Raw genomic sequence first — 19960 nt, 5'->3', positions numbered from 1 at the left:
AGAACATTCCCCAGTAAGCCAGACATATGCCCTACTTTGCTTATGAAGCTCCTTCCTGAGGTAGTAATTTAGTATGCTTTTAGAATAACACTCAGTTCATAGGCAATTTTGTAAAATGTAAGTTAAAAAATCAACAAATAACTTGACTACTTAAGGAGAAATAAAGGACATCTATTTGTGATGGAGAAACCCAGAGTAGCATGCATAGGAAATAACTACACAGAAAGCCACACAATAGACAAAATCCTATTCTGACACAAGAGCATATAAACTCTACCAGGTAGCAACTAGCCTTGAACCTGAAATCAAAAACAAGAACTTCTCAACAGGAAAAAGATACAGGAACTTGCTTTGCTGGTGAAAGCTGAGGAAGAAGAAACATAAGGCACTATGTGAGGTGTTCATAACATTTCAGCTAACATTTGAAATTTCTGAAGTTGAAGTGATAGCATTATAACATGGGAGAGTAAAATTCTCAGAGTGGTAAACACAGCAGGATCCTAAAGTTAATTTCAAACCGTTTTCTATAAGCCTCACCAATAGATAAGACAAGACTGGATAGAATGTACAAGATGGGAAAAACTTCCTTTGCCTCTGTAAGCTGAGATGTTCCAATAACTGTAGCAAGAAGGCACAAAGCACAGCTTGGAATTGTTCTCCATCTCCTCCATATGACAGGGTAACAGTCTCATGGAGGCTGTGGGAAAGCTGGCAATCCTTCCAATTCATGATACAAAAGAAAGCCTAAACATTGCTAGAGCCAGAACAGGGAAATTCACTGCACCTGGGATGGGGTAAGAAAGCATCTTGAGACCTCAATATTTCGAGATTCCATCACTGAGTAGTTAGAATCCATGTGAGATTCTCTATCTGCCCATGACTGAGAACTGAGTCTGAACAAGGACAACAAGAAGCCCAGGCCCCTGAACACTGGGCACGCAAGCACTCAGTGAAAGACTAGCAGTCTATGACTGTAGAAGAGGTTCAGAGTACTGAGCCTCTCTGAAAGACAACACCCAAGCAGCCTACAAAGAGGGAAGAAGACTGAGAACAGTTGACAAAACAGCACCCATTCAAGTAAAAAGAAAAGACTGAAAGGGTCAGAGAGTTACAGTTCACAGAGAATAACCAAAACCAAAAGAAAATTCTGCTAATCTCTAAACTAGGATGACTTGGCTTCTGACACTAAAAACCTGGCACAAGTAGAACAGGGCACATTTCAGGCATCAATGCTACTAAGATGCCAGCATCATATCCACAATTTCATTTTCAACCAAAATTACAATGTATTCAAAGCAGCAGAAAAAAACAAAACAGAGATAAGCTAATAGAACCAGGATCATAACCAAATCTGATTCTAGAACTATCTAGGAATTTAAAGCAAGCACTACTTACCATCTGTAAGAATTAAGACGTGGCAAGACAGCCAACATGTATCAGCAAAGGAGTATTACAAAAGAAGCAAAAGTATGTAAATCTCAAACAATGGTAGAAATGAAGAATATAGTTAAAAGAGACACTATGCTTTCATCAGATGAATCAACAGAGTCAAGTAAACCAGGTGAAGAATCAGTGACTTTAAACACTTTCATGCTACCTGTAGTACTGTTGACAAAAGCCATGTAAAACTAACCTAAGTGTCTGTCAATAGGTGAATGTATACGAAAGGGGTGGTATACAGACCACATGTACAATATGTACTATTCTGTCACTACCTGTCTTCTGCAACAAACATGGATAGGCTTGCAAGACAATGTGCAACATGAGATAAATCATGTTCAGAATAAATACTGTATGACCTCACACATGAAGAATCTAAAGAACTCAGTCTTACTGAAATTGTGAGCTGAATATGGTTACACAGGCTAGAGACAGGGGAAGAAGAGAGAGGATAGGAGAATTTATTCAAGGGATACAGCATTACAATTAAAAAGTGTTAAGTTCTAATTACATAATATGATGATTTTAGTTAATAATAAAGCAATACACACACACCACATTTTTAACAATTAAAAGATATGATTTTAAGTATTTTATCACATAGGAATTCAAGAGCTTTGGGACAGTAAGAGCTAATTTCTTATGGTGTTGCTAAATAATGTGTCCAAAGATACCTGAACCACAGCCTCTGGAACCTACAGATAGGACATGTATCATGTCAAAAGTGTCTTTGCAAGTCAAATTAAGAGTATGTACACTAAGACAGGGAGAGTACCCTGTAGGTGTGCTCACTCTAAACACATGGACTATTGGACACCTCTGTGGTTCCAGAAGAAGCACCGAGAAGGAAGAAGACAGGACAGAGGAGTCAGAAGAGGAACAACAGCAGTCCAGAATGAGAAGCACCTGACACATTCTACTGGTTCTGAGTATAGCAAGCCACATGCAGGGAAAAGGGAAAATGCTGAGTGCCAAGTACAGCCTGGACAGACAACAAGGAAAGTAACAGGTCCATGAGTCCTATCTGATAAAAGTTGGATTTGTTTACAGCCTCAGATAATCTGGAAGTAGATCCCAGTCTACATAAGAATGTGGTCCAGCTATGAGGCCAGTCTGAGTAAGTTAGACTTGAAGCCTGTAGAACTGAGGGAATTAATAAACAAATGTTGTTACAGAGTACTACATTTCTGCAAATTTGATGTGGCCACAACACAAAAAAAGGAAATGAAAGACACAGTAAAAGAAATAAACGATCATCAGTTAAGAACATTTCCCAAACAGTAAAAGTTACTAAAAGCACACACCCCAGAGACATAAAACACCTTGTAGAATTTTAATAGTAAATAACCCAAATTTGTCATAATAAAATATTACAATGAAGATAATAAGAAATCTGAGGAAAGCATAGACTAAAGGCTCACTTCACAGAACAAACAATGGCATTCTCTTCAGAATAACCCTGCAAGTCTGAAGACATGAAATAAAGTGTGTTTCAAATCCATTTCCAAAACATAAAAGTCAACAAATCTGTATCTGTCAGAAAATCATTAGGCAATGAAAGTAAAACTGGGGGCTTTTCCACACAACAAATGTTGAGGAACTATCTGAAGCTAGCTTGAACTGTTTGAGGAAGTTCTTTCAGTACAGAGAATAATTCCTGACAAAACCCTAGATTTGTGTAAATTAAGAGTGCTAGAAATAATAAATACGGGTAAACTGACTGTCTTGGACAAAACAATAGCAACATGTTGCTCCTTTTGATTCATCTATCTATTTTAATTTCATTTTATTTGTTTGTTGGGGATTGAATCCCACAGCAGAATGCATGCTTGGTAAGTGCTATACCTCTTTGCAACAATTTAGCTCCACCAAACTATTACAAGTAAGATGCACGATGAACAAAGGTTGCAAGAACAGGCCACTGTGAACTATTATAAGAAAATAATATTACACAACTGCGCTAGTTTAAAACTCCAACATAAAAACCTTAAGTATTTAAAACTGAAGGAAACAAATCAACAATGGAGAGAAGCTGGGAGAAAGAAAAAGAAAACTCCATTAACCCAACACAAGTACTAGAAGGAAGAAAAAGAGAAATCCTAACTCAGAACACCATCAAAGACATGGAAGCTGTTTTTAAAGGCACATTACAAAGTTCAAGACTGTTACAATAAACACCACAAGATATCAATGCATGATGGACAGCACTGATGAACATTAATAATTAATAGTCAGTGGTAGATACTAATAATGCTCCACAAGCCTACAGGATCAATACAGCCATAATGTAAATATCATCATTTTGTTTAAGAAACAGATGAAACAAATTTTGAACCACTGTACCTAAGAGCAAATCTCAAAGTTTATCCAGCTGTTTATCTAAAACTACATCAAATAGATCAGGGACCTAGCCATTAGGGGGGAAGATAAAAGACTTTTAGGGGGTAAAGTAAGAGTACAGGACAATGGGAGTTGATAAAGATAACTTAGTTACTATGGATGTCATAAATCACAAAAGAAATGACTATTTGAGGCAACGAACTTCACAGAAATTAGAAAGTTCTTGCTCTTAACAGTCTATAGAATGAGGCAATGGAATGCCTGTAGCTGACAAAGGACGTCTATGAAGAGTAAACTAGTAACTCCTACATATTATAAGAAAAAATTCATTTTAAGACAAATGAAAAGAGTTCAATGACCCATAAACACAGGCAAAACCACTTAGCAGGTAACAATAAACCAAAAAGATCTAATTATCCCACCATTATAAAATGTGACAACAGCAAGTACAGGCAAATGTTAAGCACGGACTGTTTCATACATCGCCCCAGAAAGTGCAATGACAGCTACTTGGCAAAATGGCTCAGCATTTTCTCATAATCTTAAGCATTTACTTACTATCCTAACAGTGATTTTATTCTTAATTGTTTACTCAACAGAAATAAAAAGAAATGTATTAGGAATCCCAAGACTTAGGATTTTCTAAATCACTATTTGTAACATGCCAAAATTGGAAAAACTACAAGGTCTATCAATGAGTAAACATATAAATTAATTGTGAGTCACAAAATGGAATAATACTTAGTACTACATAGGAAAAGAACAGTCAAAAACAAAGAGATAAATGAACCAACAAATCAATAAGCCAAGTGAAAGAAGGACAAAAACCAGTACATATCATATGATCTCATTCTTTTAAAACCTTTGAATATATCATCTAAAATGTAAAGCTGAAAAGCACCTAAGTGTTTACTGATCACAGGTATGGAGTAAATTACATGTAGAAATGTGGAAATTTCTGAGGTGATAAGTATATTTTCTTTCATCCTAATTTGCCATGTGGTTTTACCACACTATAAACTACAAAAAACTCATTAAAATGTGCATTCTGATCATTTTTATTGAGTTTCAGCAACATAAACAAATGATCTCAATAAAGTTGAAATGAAAATTAACTTGAGAAAAATATAGACACAAATTATTAAACTCCTTAAAACTGAATAAAATCAGAAACATACTAAGATTTATCCAAAGCAAAATAAGAATCATTGCTAAGAACCATTAGTTTAAGAAAAACTAAAATTCTGAAAGGAGTATTTGATGTTCAGTGTGGAAATGAAAACCTGGAAAGAGAACTAAAGGTCCAGCACACTGCAGAACGGTCTCAGAAGACTCCATTCTATGGGAAAATGCACACTTATTTCACACAGCTGGTGTTTTAACTCTGATTCTAAAGTTCTAAGAGAGTACAGAGCAGGGAGAACTCTGACCCAAAGGCCTCCCTCAAGGCCCTTACTGTCGTTATTAAACCTGAAGATAATTTTGTCAGCTGTGTAGAAGGTGTGCAGCTAGAGCAGAACTGAGGGTCAAACTCAAAACAAGAATATAAGGACATAACTGGTGACAGAAGTGGAGAATCATGGTACAAAGAAGTCTTCGAATGAGGGATGGCCTTCTTCTTATCCCTGTTTTTTGTCAAAGAGCCATTCCAGCTGGTTACAAAACTCAATAGAAAGAGTGGGGAAATGTAAGCAAATACTTATACAACACAAGAGGCAACCACATCAAAAATGGTACTGTGAATTTCACTAAATATATATCTTCTATTCTTCCAAACAGGCCATATTGATAATGAAAACGACAAAAAAAAACCCTGCAAAATGGCCAAGATGAGAGTGAACTGGCGTTCTATTTTCAGCTACCAAGTCCGGTAAATTCTGACAAATGCACAGAAAATTCACTTGGCATAGTCTAGTCATAGTACACAAAAAGACTAGGCAGCAATTCCACTATAATCTTTTATTTGCCTAACAGATAATGCACAGTAGCACAGCACATACTCAGACAATAATAGATACCCATACTGTCATTTACATAAAAGCATTATTTGAAATAGATAAAAACTGGAAAATTATAAATGTTTATAAACTTCATAATGAGGGGCAGTACATTCTATGAGTCATCACTTACCACAATAAACAAAATAAGTGTTGGCTATTTGAGGTCCAATGATACATATTACATAAAATTACAGAGACTTATTTTCAAAGCTAATAGTTTAAAGTGCTATCACTCAGAGATGATCAATTTCTACTGTATCTTTACACATTTGAATGATTATTGGAAATGATAATGTGCTATACTACAAAGAATTAAAATCTCTGTAAGCCTTTTTAATCAAGACCCTTCAAATTGCATTTGAAAATATAACACTGACTTTTAGTAATTTCCCCAAGTACCATGGTTAGGCAAAACCAAATATATTAAGAATATGTACCTAACTGACATTCCCAAGAATGTTTACCGTATGTGTACCTACCACCGAATATTTCACTGTGTCTTACAAAGGGAGAGTAAAACTGGTAAAAGTAACGAATCACTATGCATACCTCATGTTCTCAGCTGAATCCTCTGGCATTGGGGCTACAGTTTGTACAGCTGGAAGATTTTTGCTGGTAGCACCATTCACAAAACTAGAAGAGGAGGAAGAGGAGGAGGACCCTGAATCCACAGCACCTGTTCCCAAAATAATAATTTTAGTTTTAAATATAAATTTATTTAAAAAAAATAACTTTATTACTTCATTTCTATTTGATTTTCAAAGAACAACTCATCAGAATTTTTAACAAGAATTTGACAATTAAAATTTATTTGGTCATTAGTATACTAATAAATTCCATGGTTTTAAGTAATGGATATTACATTAAAATCCAGTTAACTTATGTTAATCTAACAAAATTACATGCTACAAATGGGTATAAATGAAAGACATCAACAGATGAAAAATCTAGATTAAATAAGGCTAATAAAACAATGCAAATTTAAATGTGAAAATTTTGTCCCCATATTTATTGCTATGTTGTAATTTTCTTAGACCTCATGATCTAAGGCATAATTTTCAGAGCACTGGGAGCATAATTTTGTCATTTTGCAGCATTAAATTCTGACTTTGATAAAATGATTGCTTCGGAGGTCCTATCCTGAGTACAACAGTACCTGATTTTAAAATAATTAGTTCTCCTCAATGATATGAAAATGTCATTTTAGAGATTTTTCTATAATATGTCATGTGAGTACATCAAAGGAAGTGAGGGACATCTAGTGTTCCTAAGTATTATATCTTATGCTAATTCCAACAAAATGAGCTGCTCACTGAATTTCCACTATAACAGCTGTACAGTGCCATGTGCCAATATCTAAACTGTATACTAGTGCCCAGCATAAATGCTTGCTCACATTTATATCTCTCTATATATGATCAAGTATTAAGGAGGAAGTTTATTGCTTAGTTTTAATTTTTACTGTAATATATATTTTATACTATCAAAAACTTATACTGTTATATATCATTAATTTTTAAAACAAAATTACAAGAAAGCATAACTTGTCTTGTACAAAGACAAAAGGTGATTTAATCTTTTCATTTTACTGCAGTCATAAGAAAAATAAGGACTTTATTTACTAGACATCACTAAGTACAGATTCTACTATACTGTTATATTTTTAAAACCGAAAAAATAAACTTACAAATTTTAAAGTGCCATTAATGCTGCTCAATGATTGAGACAAGTATATATGCTTAAGAGAGTGTTCTACTTACTACACCCATAAATGTGTGGCTCATGATATGTCAGACTCAGGTGGCATGATAAACAAGATAGATACAGAAAGCACAAAAAGGAGCTACAAAATCAATAGAAATGGGAAGAATCTAAGTAATGATAATAAATGGAAAAGTTCAAGGCTATACAGTTTGGAGAACAGAAGACTACTATAGTCAGGGAAGGAAAGTCAGGGATCATCTTGCGTTGTATAAATACCTAAAATGGAATCACAAAGATTTGGGTAAGGATTTATTTAGCTAATAATCAACAGGAACATTTCTGGAAATTTGAGAGAAAGAGAGAGAGAGAGAGAGAGAGAGAGACAAAGACAGGCAGAGAGAGAGAGGAGAGAGATTGATTTTAGTCAGAATTTAAATTGGAATTTTTGATTTCTAGAATCATAGGAAATAGCCGGACAATGAATTGGATACAGTTATAACCTAAGAATATAAATTAATTCAGTGTGAGGCAATGGTCCGTATTCATATGCTCTGTTTACGAAGTTGAGGCTCTTGCATATCATCAAGGTTCTTAGAGATTTCTGCCTTTCCTTGAAGGATTTAGCAAAGGATACACCTTAGGGTTCAATCCAAAAAATCCATTTTCTAGCACTAACATGTTTGATGCACCTTCACATGCTTCATAAGTTTTTTTCCTGTCACTCTCTAGTATCTAAATCAGCTTTTGCTCCCCAAATGTATTCCAATACTCTGACTGTACCTTGAAAGTAGATTATGATGTTTTGAGAAAACTCAAAACAAAAACCAGTACTGTCTCCTGAAATGATCACTGTGTCTGTGTCCTAGAACCAGCAACAAGTTGTGAGAAGTTGTTGCAGCACACTAAAAACTAAGCTAACTCTAAATGATCTGGGCTTTTTAGTTGTTGAGAACAAATGGGAAAATGAAGATACAGCAAACGGAGAAAAAAGGATGAAGCTTCACAAAAGTCTATAAGGACGATACCTGTCGTGTTAATCATACTTTTTGGTGTAGCTCCAGGGGCAGCAAATATACTTGAGGTACTGCCTGTTGGCAGCCCACTTCCTGCAGCGGTGGCTCCCACAGTAGTGACAGCTAGACTACCTGGAGGTGGTTTCTTTACAGGCACCACCACACTCCTGTAGAGAAAGACAGAAAACAACACAGAAGGCTTGAGATAAAGCCTGTTCCCATGATGCACAACAGATACACAAAGCCAACAGTGTAGTCCAGCTAAGTTCCCTTCCCTCAGCTCTTTCCTCTCCTTCCCTAACCCTCTACACTGTTAACTTGCAAACCTAACATCACTGATAAAAGGAATACTTAAGCAAACACTGGGAAGTTTATGACATTAACTGTTTATTTGGTAAACACTAGAGTAGACTCTGGGAGTTTGTAAATCTTTCTTAAAATGACAAATGAAAAATAACCATAAATCAGAGAAACAAGTGCTTAGGTCAATATATTTTGCACATGATTAACAAATAATCTTGCAATAAAATGTATACAAAATGTCCACTTCCTTATTATACCATCATGCATGTAAAATGGCCATAAAATTGGCACCTGAGTGTGGTGATATTGTGTCCCGCAATATATTGTGCACCCCAATAAACTTATCTGTGGGTCAGAGAACAGAACAGCCACTATATTAAACATAGGTTTAGGCAGTGGTAGTACACGTCTTTAATCCTAGCATTCCGGAGGCAGAGATCTGTCTGGATCTCTGTGAGTTCAAAGCCACACTGGAAACAGCCAGGCATGGTGACACACGCCTTTAATCCCAGGAAGTGATGGCAGGAAGAAGAAAGGTATATAAGGCGTGAGGACCAGGAACTAGAGTCTGTTAGGCTTTTAGGCTTTTGAGGAGCAGTACAGCTGAGATCCATTTGGATAAGGACTCAGAGGCTTCCAGTCTGAGGAAACAAGATCAGCAGAGAACTTGGCAAGGTGATGTTAGCTGTGGCGTGTTCTGTCTCTCTGATCTTTCAGCATTCACCCCAATACCTGGCTCCAGGTTTGTTTTTATTAATAAGAATTTTAAGATTTGTGCTACACCTGAGAACCTGACCCCTGGAACCCAAGTAAAGAAGCCAGACCTGGTAGGAAGCACCTGTTAATTCCATCACTTCTGATGTAAGATAGAAGGTGGAGACAGGAGATTTGCCCAGAAGCTCATTGCCTAGTCAGCCTGCACATGCTATACAGTCCAGCAGAAACAAGACATCTCCTTCCATGATGGAAGGAGAGAACAGACTCTCCAAAGTCTTCAGATTTCCAGGTGGCATGCACACACATACACACACACCCCACTTTCTAAAAACTGTCAAAATTTACATATATATATATATGTAAAAGAAATATTTGCCAAAGAAAATATGATGTTGAAAAATGAAGAGAAGGATAACAAGGATAACACACCAAGGGAATAAAAAACTCGTATTTTAGTTCTCTCATTAAAATCGTTTTCTCTAACACAAGACAATTCATATTATAGCACACATATATAGTTAAAGTGCTACTTAGCTTTCATGCCTTAATTTTGTAACACAGAAATTCATTATTTTCTTATATTTATTCAACACTTAAATAAATTTCATTTAAAAATCCTAACTTCACAGTCTTAAACTCATGATAAACATATGTGGATATTGCTCAATTTTAAAATATTAATTTCCAAAATATAATCAGTATCTACATTTCCTTGCTGTAAAGGCTTATTTCTCAAAATTTATAGCACTTCAAACTTTATTTCATAAATATCTCCCAAGCATCACTCAACTATGATTGATTTTACAGAAAAAGATTCACAAGATGATTTAAGTTCAAATGCAAAGCATGAGAAACAGTGACTGACAGCATGAAAATCTTCAATGTATGCTGTCATTTAATGCCTGTACATTTTATTATTAATATGCCCATTTATTATTATATACTTATTTTTCTGAACTGTCTTTGTCAGGCTGTCATTTTTACACTCATAAAGGTAAACATGGTTTCTCTTTCAGCAGGGTAGTGGCAATACTCCCACAAAATGAAGAGCTGTACTTGTAACCTGCTTTGTACTTTTAATGGATGAAGTACACTCAGTGAAACTATAAACATCACATTCTCAAGTCCAAACTTCTTACCTTTCCATAACACAAACCCTTTTTTTTGTTAATTTCTTCAGTAACTATTTCAGTGTTGAAAATTTAAACTTGTAATAATTATTGTTCTTAATGAGCTCTTATAACTTTTTTGAGACTAAAGGTATTGTAATTTTTTTAAAAGATTTATTCATTCATTACATATATAGTGTTCTGCCTGCAATCCAGGAGAGGGCACCAGATCTTATTATAGATGGTTGTGAGCCACCATGTGGTTGCTGGGAATTGAACTCAAGACCTCTGGAAGAGCAGCCAGTGCTCTTAAACTCTGAGCAATCTCTCCATCCCAAGGTATTATAATCTTAAATAATATTAATTTTGCCATAAAAATTATCTCCACTTTCTCTCTCAGGATACTTTTTCTTCTTTCTAAAGATAACAAAGTCAAATGCTTTAGGTTCATTCTTCAAGTCACAACTTTCTGATGATTAAAAACACACATTGTCTTCTTAATCCACCTATGATGTGCCCTTATCTAGTGTCTCCATTTACTTTCCCAAGATGAAGTATGACATCATAAAAAGAATACACAATGGAATAACAGAGAACTGAGAGCTGAACTGAACATCTTCAAGCTATATGGTTCTAGTTCTAGTTTCTCATTAATAAAGATGTTAATGCTCACATATTAACTTGGGAGCTTAAATGAGGATACATTTAGAATGACTTGATCAATTATGAGATACCTTAGAACTATTAACAACTGTTATCACTCTCTAAACTCAAAGAATTTCCTACCTACAGGACCTATGGTATCTAGTTCCAAACATATAAAGGTAACAAAAAAGAGAGAAAATACTGATGCATTTGTTTTATCATCAAAACTTCTCTCTATGATTTAGAATAATACGAAGCATACCATTTCATTGGAATCCCAACAAAAACAAAACAATTCTTAATTTGAAAGAAATTTATCAGTAAAATTATTTCATGTTTTTCCTGCATCTCTCAAAAATTCCTGTTGATAAAGAAACATAGAGGAGATGGCTAGGTGGATAAAGTGCTTGCTGTGCCAGCATGAAGACTTGACTGTAACCCCCTGCAGCTGTGTACAAAGCCCAGCACAACAAGGCAAGGCCACATGCTTCTGTAAGCCCAACATCAGGGAGGTAGAGATAGGAGGGTTCCTAGGGGTTGCTGACCAACCTGTTTTACCAAATTGGTGAGCACAAGACCAGTGAAAAACCCTGTCTCAAAAACTCCATTAAAAAACAACTAAGGAAGATAACTGACATCAACTTCTAACACACACACACACACACACACACACACACAACATGGACACATGGTTGGCAGTGCTGTAAGATGAAAAATAACAACATATATTTCTGAATAACACATCATTGTCATCATCATCAAATATGGGCAAACCTTCCTATAACAGACTATTTATAGCACGTAGGAACGTTTATCAATAGCATTGTACCCTGTGCATATTCTAGGAGAAATATCACAAAAAATAACTGTGAAAACTCTGTATTGAAAGTTTATCAATGAAATGCAAAAATCACAAATGATTACTGGTTTAAAAAAGCAAAACAAAATAAAACAAAAAACCTGAATCATTGTGAAACCCTTCAATGACCCCTGCTGTGGAATAATCCTTCTGTACACTGTGAAAATGTGTTATTCTCATTGTTAATAGAAAGCTGATAGCTAGATAGGATTTTCAGGGCAAAGAGAATGCTGGGAAGAAGGAAGGCAGAGTCTGAGAAGTCAGGAGAAAAGCAGAGAGAATGATCGTGCTGTGTTTAAAGAAGGCACCACCACATGGCAGAGTACGTAGGAAACATGGGTTAATTTAAAATGTAAGAGTTAGCTAGTAACCAGCCTTAGCTATTGGCTGAGCATTTACAATTAATGTTAAGTTTCCCTGTCAGTATTTTGGGAATTGGCAGGCGGGAAAGAAAAGTCCAGCTTAAAATGGCACCCAAACGTTTGTCACCTACATCTACATAAAACCTGAAAGAGTTTGAGAAAGAAATGGCTTCCTAGTCTCATGTCTCTCATGCTGGCCACAATGCCAAGATGTGTCTCCCAGCCACTGCCTGTGTACTTGAGCTGCCAGCCTGAGCCTTGCCAGCACTCCATGAGCTAAGCTGCATGGTAGGTTCCCACAAGCTCTCACACAGGCAGTGGTACAGAGAGGCATCTCCCAGCCACTGCCTGTGAGCTTGAGCTGCCAGTGCAAGCACCACCAGGACAATGCATGGCTGGTTTGGGGTTTTGTTTCCTTATGCAGACAGAAAAGGTTACAAATATGCAGTAAAAACAGATCCAGACTGATAAAACCTTTAAATGGGTTACAGTGTGTTTAAAAAATACACATAGGTTTGGGAGAGAAGAGAGAAAGTGTAGAGACAGTCATAGATTAAAAAATAGTTTAAATAAAGTCCTTAAAAAGGAATAGAACAAAAAATTATAGTACGCCACATAAAGATGGAAAATACACAGAGTCTGGATTCTATGTTATTGTGTTGTCTTTAGATTTTCTAATTGCTAATAAATAGACAACAGCTGCTAAGATACACTGGATTATAAAATTGCTGGATTAAACCAACATATATATATTTAAAATGTCTTGACTTCAAAATAGAAGTCAAAATATATATTACTTTTGGGAGAGAGGTTATGCTTTTATTTCTACAGGAAATGAGAAGTTGAAGATTCATTCTGGGTTTAAAGTAAATCAGATTTGATTGGTGAAGACCCCCTGAAATCCTGGCTACAGACATTAAGAAACAAACCTAGAACTATAAAACATGTGATGTGTATTTTACCTGTTCAATCATAAAACAAATAATCATCTTTGACTGACTTGTATACAATGCACAGTCAATACTTATATTAATCCAGGTATGTATGTTACTTTTAAAAGTTTTTGTATTTTCAGAGCAAGTGGACCAGACACCAATAAAACAGATGGCCTAGGTGATCCAGCATTCAAAACAGCTTCAAGGATTCTGGCTGAGATGATGCAGCCTCACAGGATACGACAGTCAAGACTTAACAATTATCCTGATTTTCAAGGTTCCCCCAAAGATACTAGTACCCACAGACAACAGGAAGTAGTCTAGAGAACGACACCCACGTTCCTCAAAAATGGGGTATGGGCGGATTTTGGTTATTCAATGGATTATGGATGTTTGTCATTGTTTGGGGGGTTGGTTACAAGTTATTATTGGTCATAGTCAGAAAAAAAGCTAAACAAAGGAGTTACATTCAAGGCTTTCTTTCTGAAGGAAAAAGGGGGATATAATATAGATATGATGAAAAAAAGGGTAGGTTTTTTAATCTACTTTAATCCAAAAACAACTATTAATCTCAAAATATTTTACATTGATATGATTTTTAGTTGATACAAATTTAAAGTTTTTTTATACTGTATGTATGTTTCTACTCTTGTTTGGGGTATTGTGCTTATATAGCTCATTTAAAAATACAGTGTATCATTACAAAATATAGATAAGTAGTTAGTCAACTATAATAATCAAACTTGTAGTCTTATTAGGTATGTTTTCAAGGTTAAACTTATATTTGGATGGATAGATGGTCTTCAGACACTTCAAAGACCTACAGAATATGGCATTTAAAATGTTTTAAAAACATAAAGCTTTTCTTGACAGTGAGACATATCTGCTCCTGACAGCACCAATTTATTTCAAAAAAGAAGATGGGCATTGAAGAAACCCCATATGAAATTTACTTTCTTTACGGCCAAAGCTAGCCATTTGGGCAAAGAAACTGCCCTTGCCTCAATTGCTGACAGTACACTGTCCAAACTGGACCAGTAGGACACAAAAGAAGGTGACTACCAAACTTTGCCAAGACAAGGTAGGACAGTTTTTCAAAACTTCCTGCTTCTCAAAATTATCTGTCAGATACTAGGCCTGCAGGCCAAAGTTGGATGCCCCAAGGTTATGTAAGAACCAGGGTGACTGTCCAGGCAGCCAGATGTCCCTGTCATTAGGTACCATTTCACCCTTCTGGGGTCTTTGATGGAGTTGAAGACTAAATAATTAGACTTAAAGTTTTCCTTAGTTATGATAGAAAGGTAAATTAGATATGAAACTTTAGACTCACAAAGATAGATAATAGAATATTTTCTCTGATTTTGCCAAATACAAATGGACTGAATATTTTAGCTATAATTCTTACTTGATAACTGTTTTGTTGTACATAATTTTACTATGTTAAAATTAAAACCTTCCTTTTTTATTTAGAAAAAGAGGGAGAAATGCTGTGGAATAATACTTTTGTTTACTGTGAAAATGTGTTGCTCTCACTGTTAATAAAAAGCTGATTGGCTAACAGCTAGACAGGATTTTCAGGGCAGAGAGAATGCTGGGAAGAAGGAGGGTGGAATCTGAGGAGTCATGAGAATAGCAGAGAGAAGCAAGATGATTATACCGTGTTGAAAGAAGGTACTGCCACGTAGCAGAGGGTAGATAAGAAATATGAGTTAATTTAAAATATAAGAGTTAGCTAGTAACCATCCTGATCTATTGGCGAAGCATTTACAATTAATAAGTCTCCTTGTCGGTTATTTGGAAACTGGTGGGCAGGAAAGAAAAGTTCACCCACAGACCCCATTGGGTTTGGTGAAGCACCGTGACTGAGAGCACACCTCTAAGTGTTCTAACCTAGGTTAGAGGTCTAGATCAGACAACTGCTAACTATGTGAAATGGAGCATGTGAGTCCGCATTTCTCTTCACTGTTACAATGAGACTCCCAATGGTATGTACTGCATAAGGCTGCTGTCAAAGTGCTTGAAATGGCACCTGCATATTACAGATTATCACTGCTCTTTTAGCTATTGATATTACCATGGAACCCTCAAAAGTGCTGATGCAGGTCAGGTCTACTTTAGCAATAGTACCCAGACTGAAAGAAGCTATAATCCTGTGACATTCTTCCCTTACTGTCTTCCTAAGTGAAAACCTATGAGCAGTTTGAGGCTTCATAGTTTAACAGTAACAACAATATTCTCATATCTAAAAGAAACACTTACAGGATATAAAGATAACAAGGTCTTACGAAGCCTGAAAAGACCAAAAAAATATGGAAAACATGTAGTAACTTTTAAAACATCTAAAGACCTGTAATAAAATGAAACTTCCATGTATCTGAAAATATCAAGTTAAGGCCAGCAGCACCAAGAAATCTCTGTAATACTTATCAACTAAATTCCAGTGACAGGTATGCTCAAATTGTTGAGATGACCATGTGACAAAGATTCAAGTGATTTTAACAGTAAAGTGAGTTTGACTGATTTCCCAGGTATTTTTCTTCATCAATAATTTCATGAATTTTTGAAAACAAGTTGTTTTAGTTAACATGATCACATTGTTTGCCTAGGATCACAATACTGAATTTTTTGTGCCTAAGATCCCTACCGTGCTTCTCCAACTCCAAAGCTGGATAGAGATCTTTCCTAAAACCCTTCTCATATTTCTAGGACTGCTATGCCAACACTCTGCCCAGTAATTGCTCTCTAACTTCTCCAGAGGCTGCCTAAAACCCACCCACTTTCCCCAGAACCCTAAGCTAACTATACCTTTAATTTTTCCTCCTTAAGCTACTTAGGTCCCAGCATGCTTTTTTATTCTGCACTCCATGATGACCTTACTTCTGGTTAGGGGCCTTTCCTTATTTCCCCATAGGAAACTCAAGCCCCCACCTGCCTTCATCAGGACTCCTTGTCAACCTTAGTCTTCTTGCTGGCTCTGCAGGAAGTGACCAGCCCATGTAGAGACCTGACCCAGCTTCAATACAGTGATCTAAATCTTGGCTAGAGCAGTAAAACAGGAAAAAGAAAAAAGATACAAATAGGAAAAGAATTCAGAGAATTCATGTTTGCTGTTGATATGATTCTATATGTGAGACCATAAAGACTCACCCAGACGGCTCCCAGAAATTAAATAACATTTTCAACAAAGTGTCAGGAAACAAAACTAACATAAGGAAATCAATGTTCACTCTCTGTACCAATAACAAACACACTGAGAAAAAAAATCAGGGAAACAATTCCATTTCACAATAGCCATAAAAAAAAAGCCCCAGAGTAAGCATAACCAAGGAGAGGAAGGACTTCTACAATGAAAATTTTAAGTCTCTGATGAAAGAAACTGAAGAAATCACTAGAAGACAGATTTCTTTTGCTTATGGATTGGTAGAACTAATAATGTGAAAAAGACTTCATAAACGAGACCTCATGAAACAAAAATCTTCTATACAGAAAAGGAAACAATCAAACCAAAAGGCAACTGATAGAATGTGAGTGTCCTGGCTAGTTCTGCGTCAATTTGATACAAGTTGGAGGTATCAGGAGGGAGGGAGCCCCAACTGAATAAATGCCTCCCTAAGATCTGGCTGTGGGCAAGCCTGTGGGGGCATTTTCTTAATTGGTGATTGATGTAGGTGGGCTTGGCCCATTGTGGGTGAAGCCACCCTTGGGCAGGTGACCTGGGTTCTATAAAAAATCAAGCTGAGCAAGCTAGTATGCAGCTCCCCTCCATGGCCTCTGCATCAGCTCCTGCCTCCAGGTTCCTGCCCTATTTGAGTTTTTGTCCTGATTTCCTTTCATGATGAACTGTGATATGGAAATATAAGCTTTCTTTCCTCCATAATTTGCTTTTTGCAGTCTTTAATTGCAGCAATAGAAACCCTAAGACAAGTTGGTAACAGGAGTCGGGTATTGTTGTGACAGGCCTGGCCATGCCGTTGGCAGGTAAGAGTTGCTGTTATCATGATGTATCTTCACAGCAATAGATCATGGATAAAGACAGAAACTGGTACCAGGATTATTAATGGGTATTAATGAGACAGACCTACTGAGGGAGGATTGTGGAAGGATGTTGGAACTTTGGCTAGAAAAGCTGCCGAGTGTTGAGAACTCAGTGGGATGTTCTGTGAGAGCATGGAAGTTAAGAATATTGAGAGCAATGCACATGATGGAGGCCTGGTTTGCGGTGTTTCAGAGGGAAGTACAAAGACTTTACTTGGGTCATTTGCTATTTTGAATGAAAGGGAGAAAATCTTTGCCAGCTATACATCAATCAGAGGATAATAATAGAATACACAAGGAAAATTTTTTTAAGAAAACCAATCTATCGAAAAATGGTCTACAGATAAAAACAAGGAATTCTCAAATGATTACAAATGATGAAAAAACAGCTTTTAAAAGTGTCCAACATCTTTAGCCATCATTGAAATGCAGAATAAAAGTACCTTGAGATTCTATCTCACCCTAGTCAGAATGACTATTATCAGGAAATCAAATGTGCATGTGAGGGTAATCTTATTTACTGTCAGTAGAAGTGCAGACTTGAATATTGACTATGGAACTTAGTATTAAGATTCCACAAAAAGATACAAACAGAACTGTCAATTGTCCCAGCTATTCCATTCCTGGGCATATATGCCAAAGACTCAATATTCTCCTGCAGAGACAGTAACTCATCAGTGTTCACTGTCACTCTTCACAAAAGCTAGGAAATGGAATCAGGCTATACGACCACCAACTGATGGATAATGAAAATATGGTTCATATATACAAAGGAACTTTATTTAGCTAAAAAGAATTTAAATTCACAGGTAAAGAACATATGCCAATATTCTCCCTCTTGTGTACAAAAGCTACAAAGCATTTTTTCTTTTCTTCTTCTTCTTCTTTCTTCTTCTTCTTCTTCTTCTTCTTCTTCTTCTTCTTCTTCTTCTTCTTCTTCTTTTCTTCTTCTTCTTCTTCTTCTTCTTCTTCTTCTTCTTCTTCTCCTCTCCTCCTCCTCCTCCTCCTCCTCCTCCTCCTCCTCCTCCTCTTCTTCCTCTTTTTTTTTCTGGGACAGGGACAGGGTCTCTCTGTGTAGCCCTGGCTGTCCTGGAACTCACTCTATAGACCAGGCAGGCCTCGAACTCAGAGATCCACCTGCCTCATCTCCTTAGTGCAAAGCATTTCTAAAATAATGCAGGCTCTTGCCATTCTTCTTGGTTGCTCATAAGAACTAGTTAAGACCCTATCACAGAGTATATCACAAATGATGAAAAAACAGCTTTTAAAAGTGTTCAACATCTTTAGCCATCATTGAAATGTAGAATAAAACTACCTTGAGATTCCATCTCACCCTAGTCAGAATGACTATTATCAGGAAATCAAATGTGCATGTGAGGGTAAAGAAACCCTTATTCACTGAATGATAAAATGCTGCAATTGAGCTGCAATCTTCTTCCTCTTTACTGGCTTCCTTTTACAGTATTGGTAGATGCTATCAAAACTGCTGGGAGACAAAAGGTATCAATGGTCTTATCTACCTGTGAACACTCCAAACCATGAGATGAATCAGCCAGGCAAGATGTGCTCACTAGGGCAATAGTGGCACTACTGTTATAAGGTAAATAACTCCTCTCTGACTAAATTCAACTACCTCGACACAAAGAGGATCCATACCTGGTACTTACTGGAAAACCTAGTCAAAACCCCACAGGAAGTAACAGGCCCTGGGGAAGAATGCAAGACTGTTGTTTAGCTAAGTTAGAACAATGTCAAAGTACCTTTTAAATATTTAGTTTTATATGAAGACAAATACTCCTTTCAGCTTTAATCAGAGGAGCCTCTATCCAGTGGCTGACAGTAAATGTAGAGACTCATGGATGGACAGGGTTGTAAGAATAAATGACAAATGAGTGTTCAGCTCTAAACAAGACATATAAATATATAGATATGTCTCATCCTCTCCAAGGCTCAGGGAAAACTGTGGAAGACGGGGCAGAAAAACATGGAAGCAGAAGACAAGAAGGGCTGTGACACAGCCATTGCAATCACAAACTCTCAGCAACTATGATGACAGCACTGGGTCTGCATAAAAATGGCACAGGTAGAGGATGGGGCCAGGGACCTACTCCTCACTGCTGAATTACTTCCCAGGGGCAGATTCAAGGAGCAGAGACATCACAGCCTTCAGTTATGTACACAGTGGTGATCCCACCAGGCTCCAGCAGAGAGCTCTGATACTCTCACAGTCTAGTTAAAGTAAATAGGTCACAAAACAAAATCGAAAGTCTTGAATCTGGGAAAGCGATCAGTAAGGAGTGAGTGGTTAACAGGGATGTGAGGGCGGTAAAGGAGGATAGGTGGTCAGAGTAATCAGAATGCATTATATAAATCTATCAAACTGTCAAAGAAAAATATCAGTAAAATAGAAAAATGTCTCTGGCATAAATATGCAAAGATCTAACTAACAAAGTGAATGACACCCTAAAACAGAGAGGGCATTGGGAGTAAATAGTAAA

The 19960-nt window shown here is 36.6% G+C and overlaps 1 protein-coding gene and 1 non-coding gene across 4 annotated transcripts in view; both read right to left on the bottom strand.

Annotated features, from left to right (window-relative positions):
• The window catches only part of Nbea (neurobeachin), a 547801-nt gene that overhangs the window by 317662 nt on the left and 210179 nt on the right, over nt 1-19960 (bottom strand). For 2 of the 3 annotated variants that reach the window (XM_059265100.1, XM_059265102.1), the window contains exons 31-32: nt 8510-8664; nt 6330-6456 (exon numbers count right to left, since the gene is read on the bottom strand). In XM_059265100.1, the coding sequence (XP_059121083.1) occupies nt 6330-6456; nt 8510-8664 (282 nt within the window). The remainder of the gene's footprint in view (nt 1-6329; nt 6457-8509; nt 8665-19960) is intronic. The other variant, XM_059265101.1, reaches the window with a different exon arrangement.
• On the bottom strand, nt 10473-10587 carry LOC131913932 (small nucleolar RNA SNORA69). The gene has a single exon (XR_009380003.1). It is a non-coding gene; the product is annotated as a small nucleolar RNA SNORA69 (small nucleolar RNA).

Source organism: Peromyscus eremicus, chromosome 6 (genome assembly GCF_949786415.1).
Source record: "Peromyscus eremicus chromosome 6, PerEre_H2_v1, whole genome shotgun sequence".
Classification (NCBI taxonomy): Eukaryota; Metazoa; Chordata; class Mammalia; order Rodentia; family Cricetidae; genus Peromyscus; species Peromyscus eremicus.
This window is presented reverse-complemented; position numbering and strand designations above follow the sequence as displayed.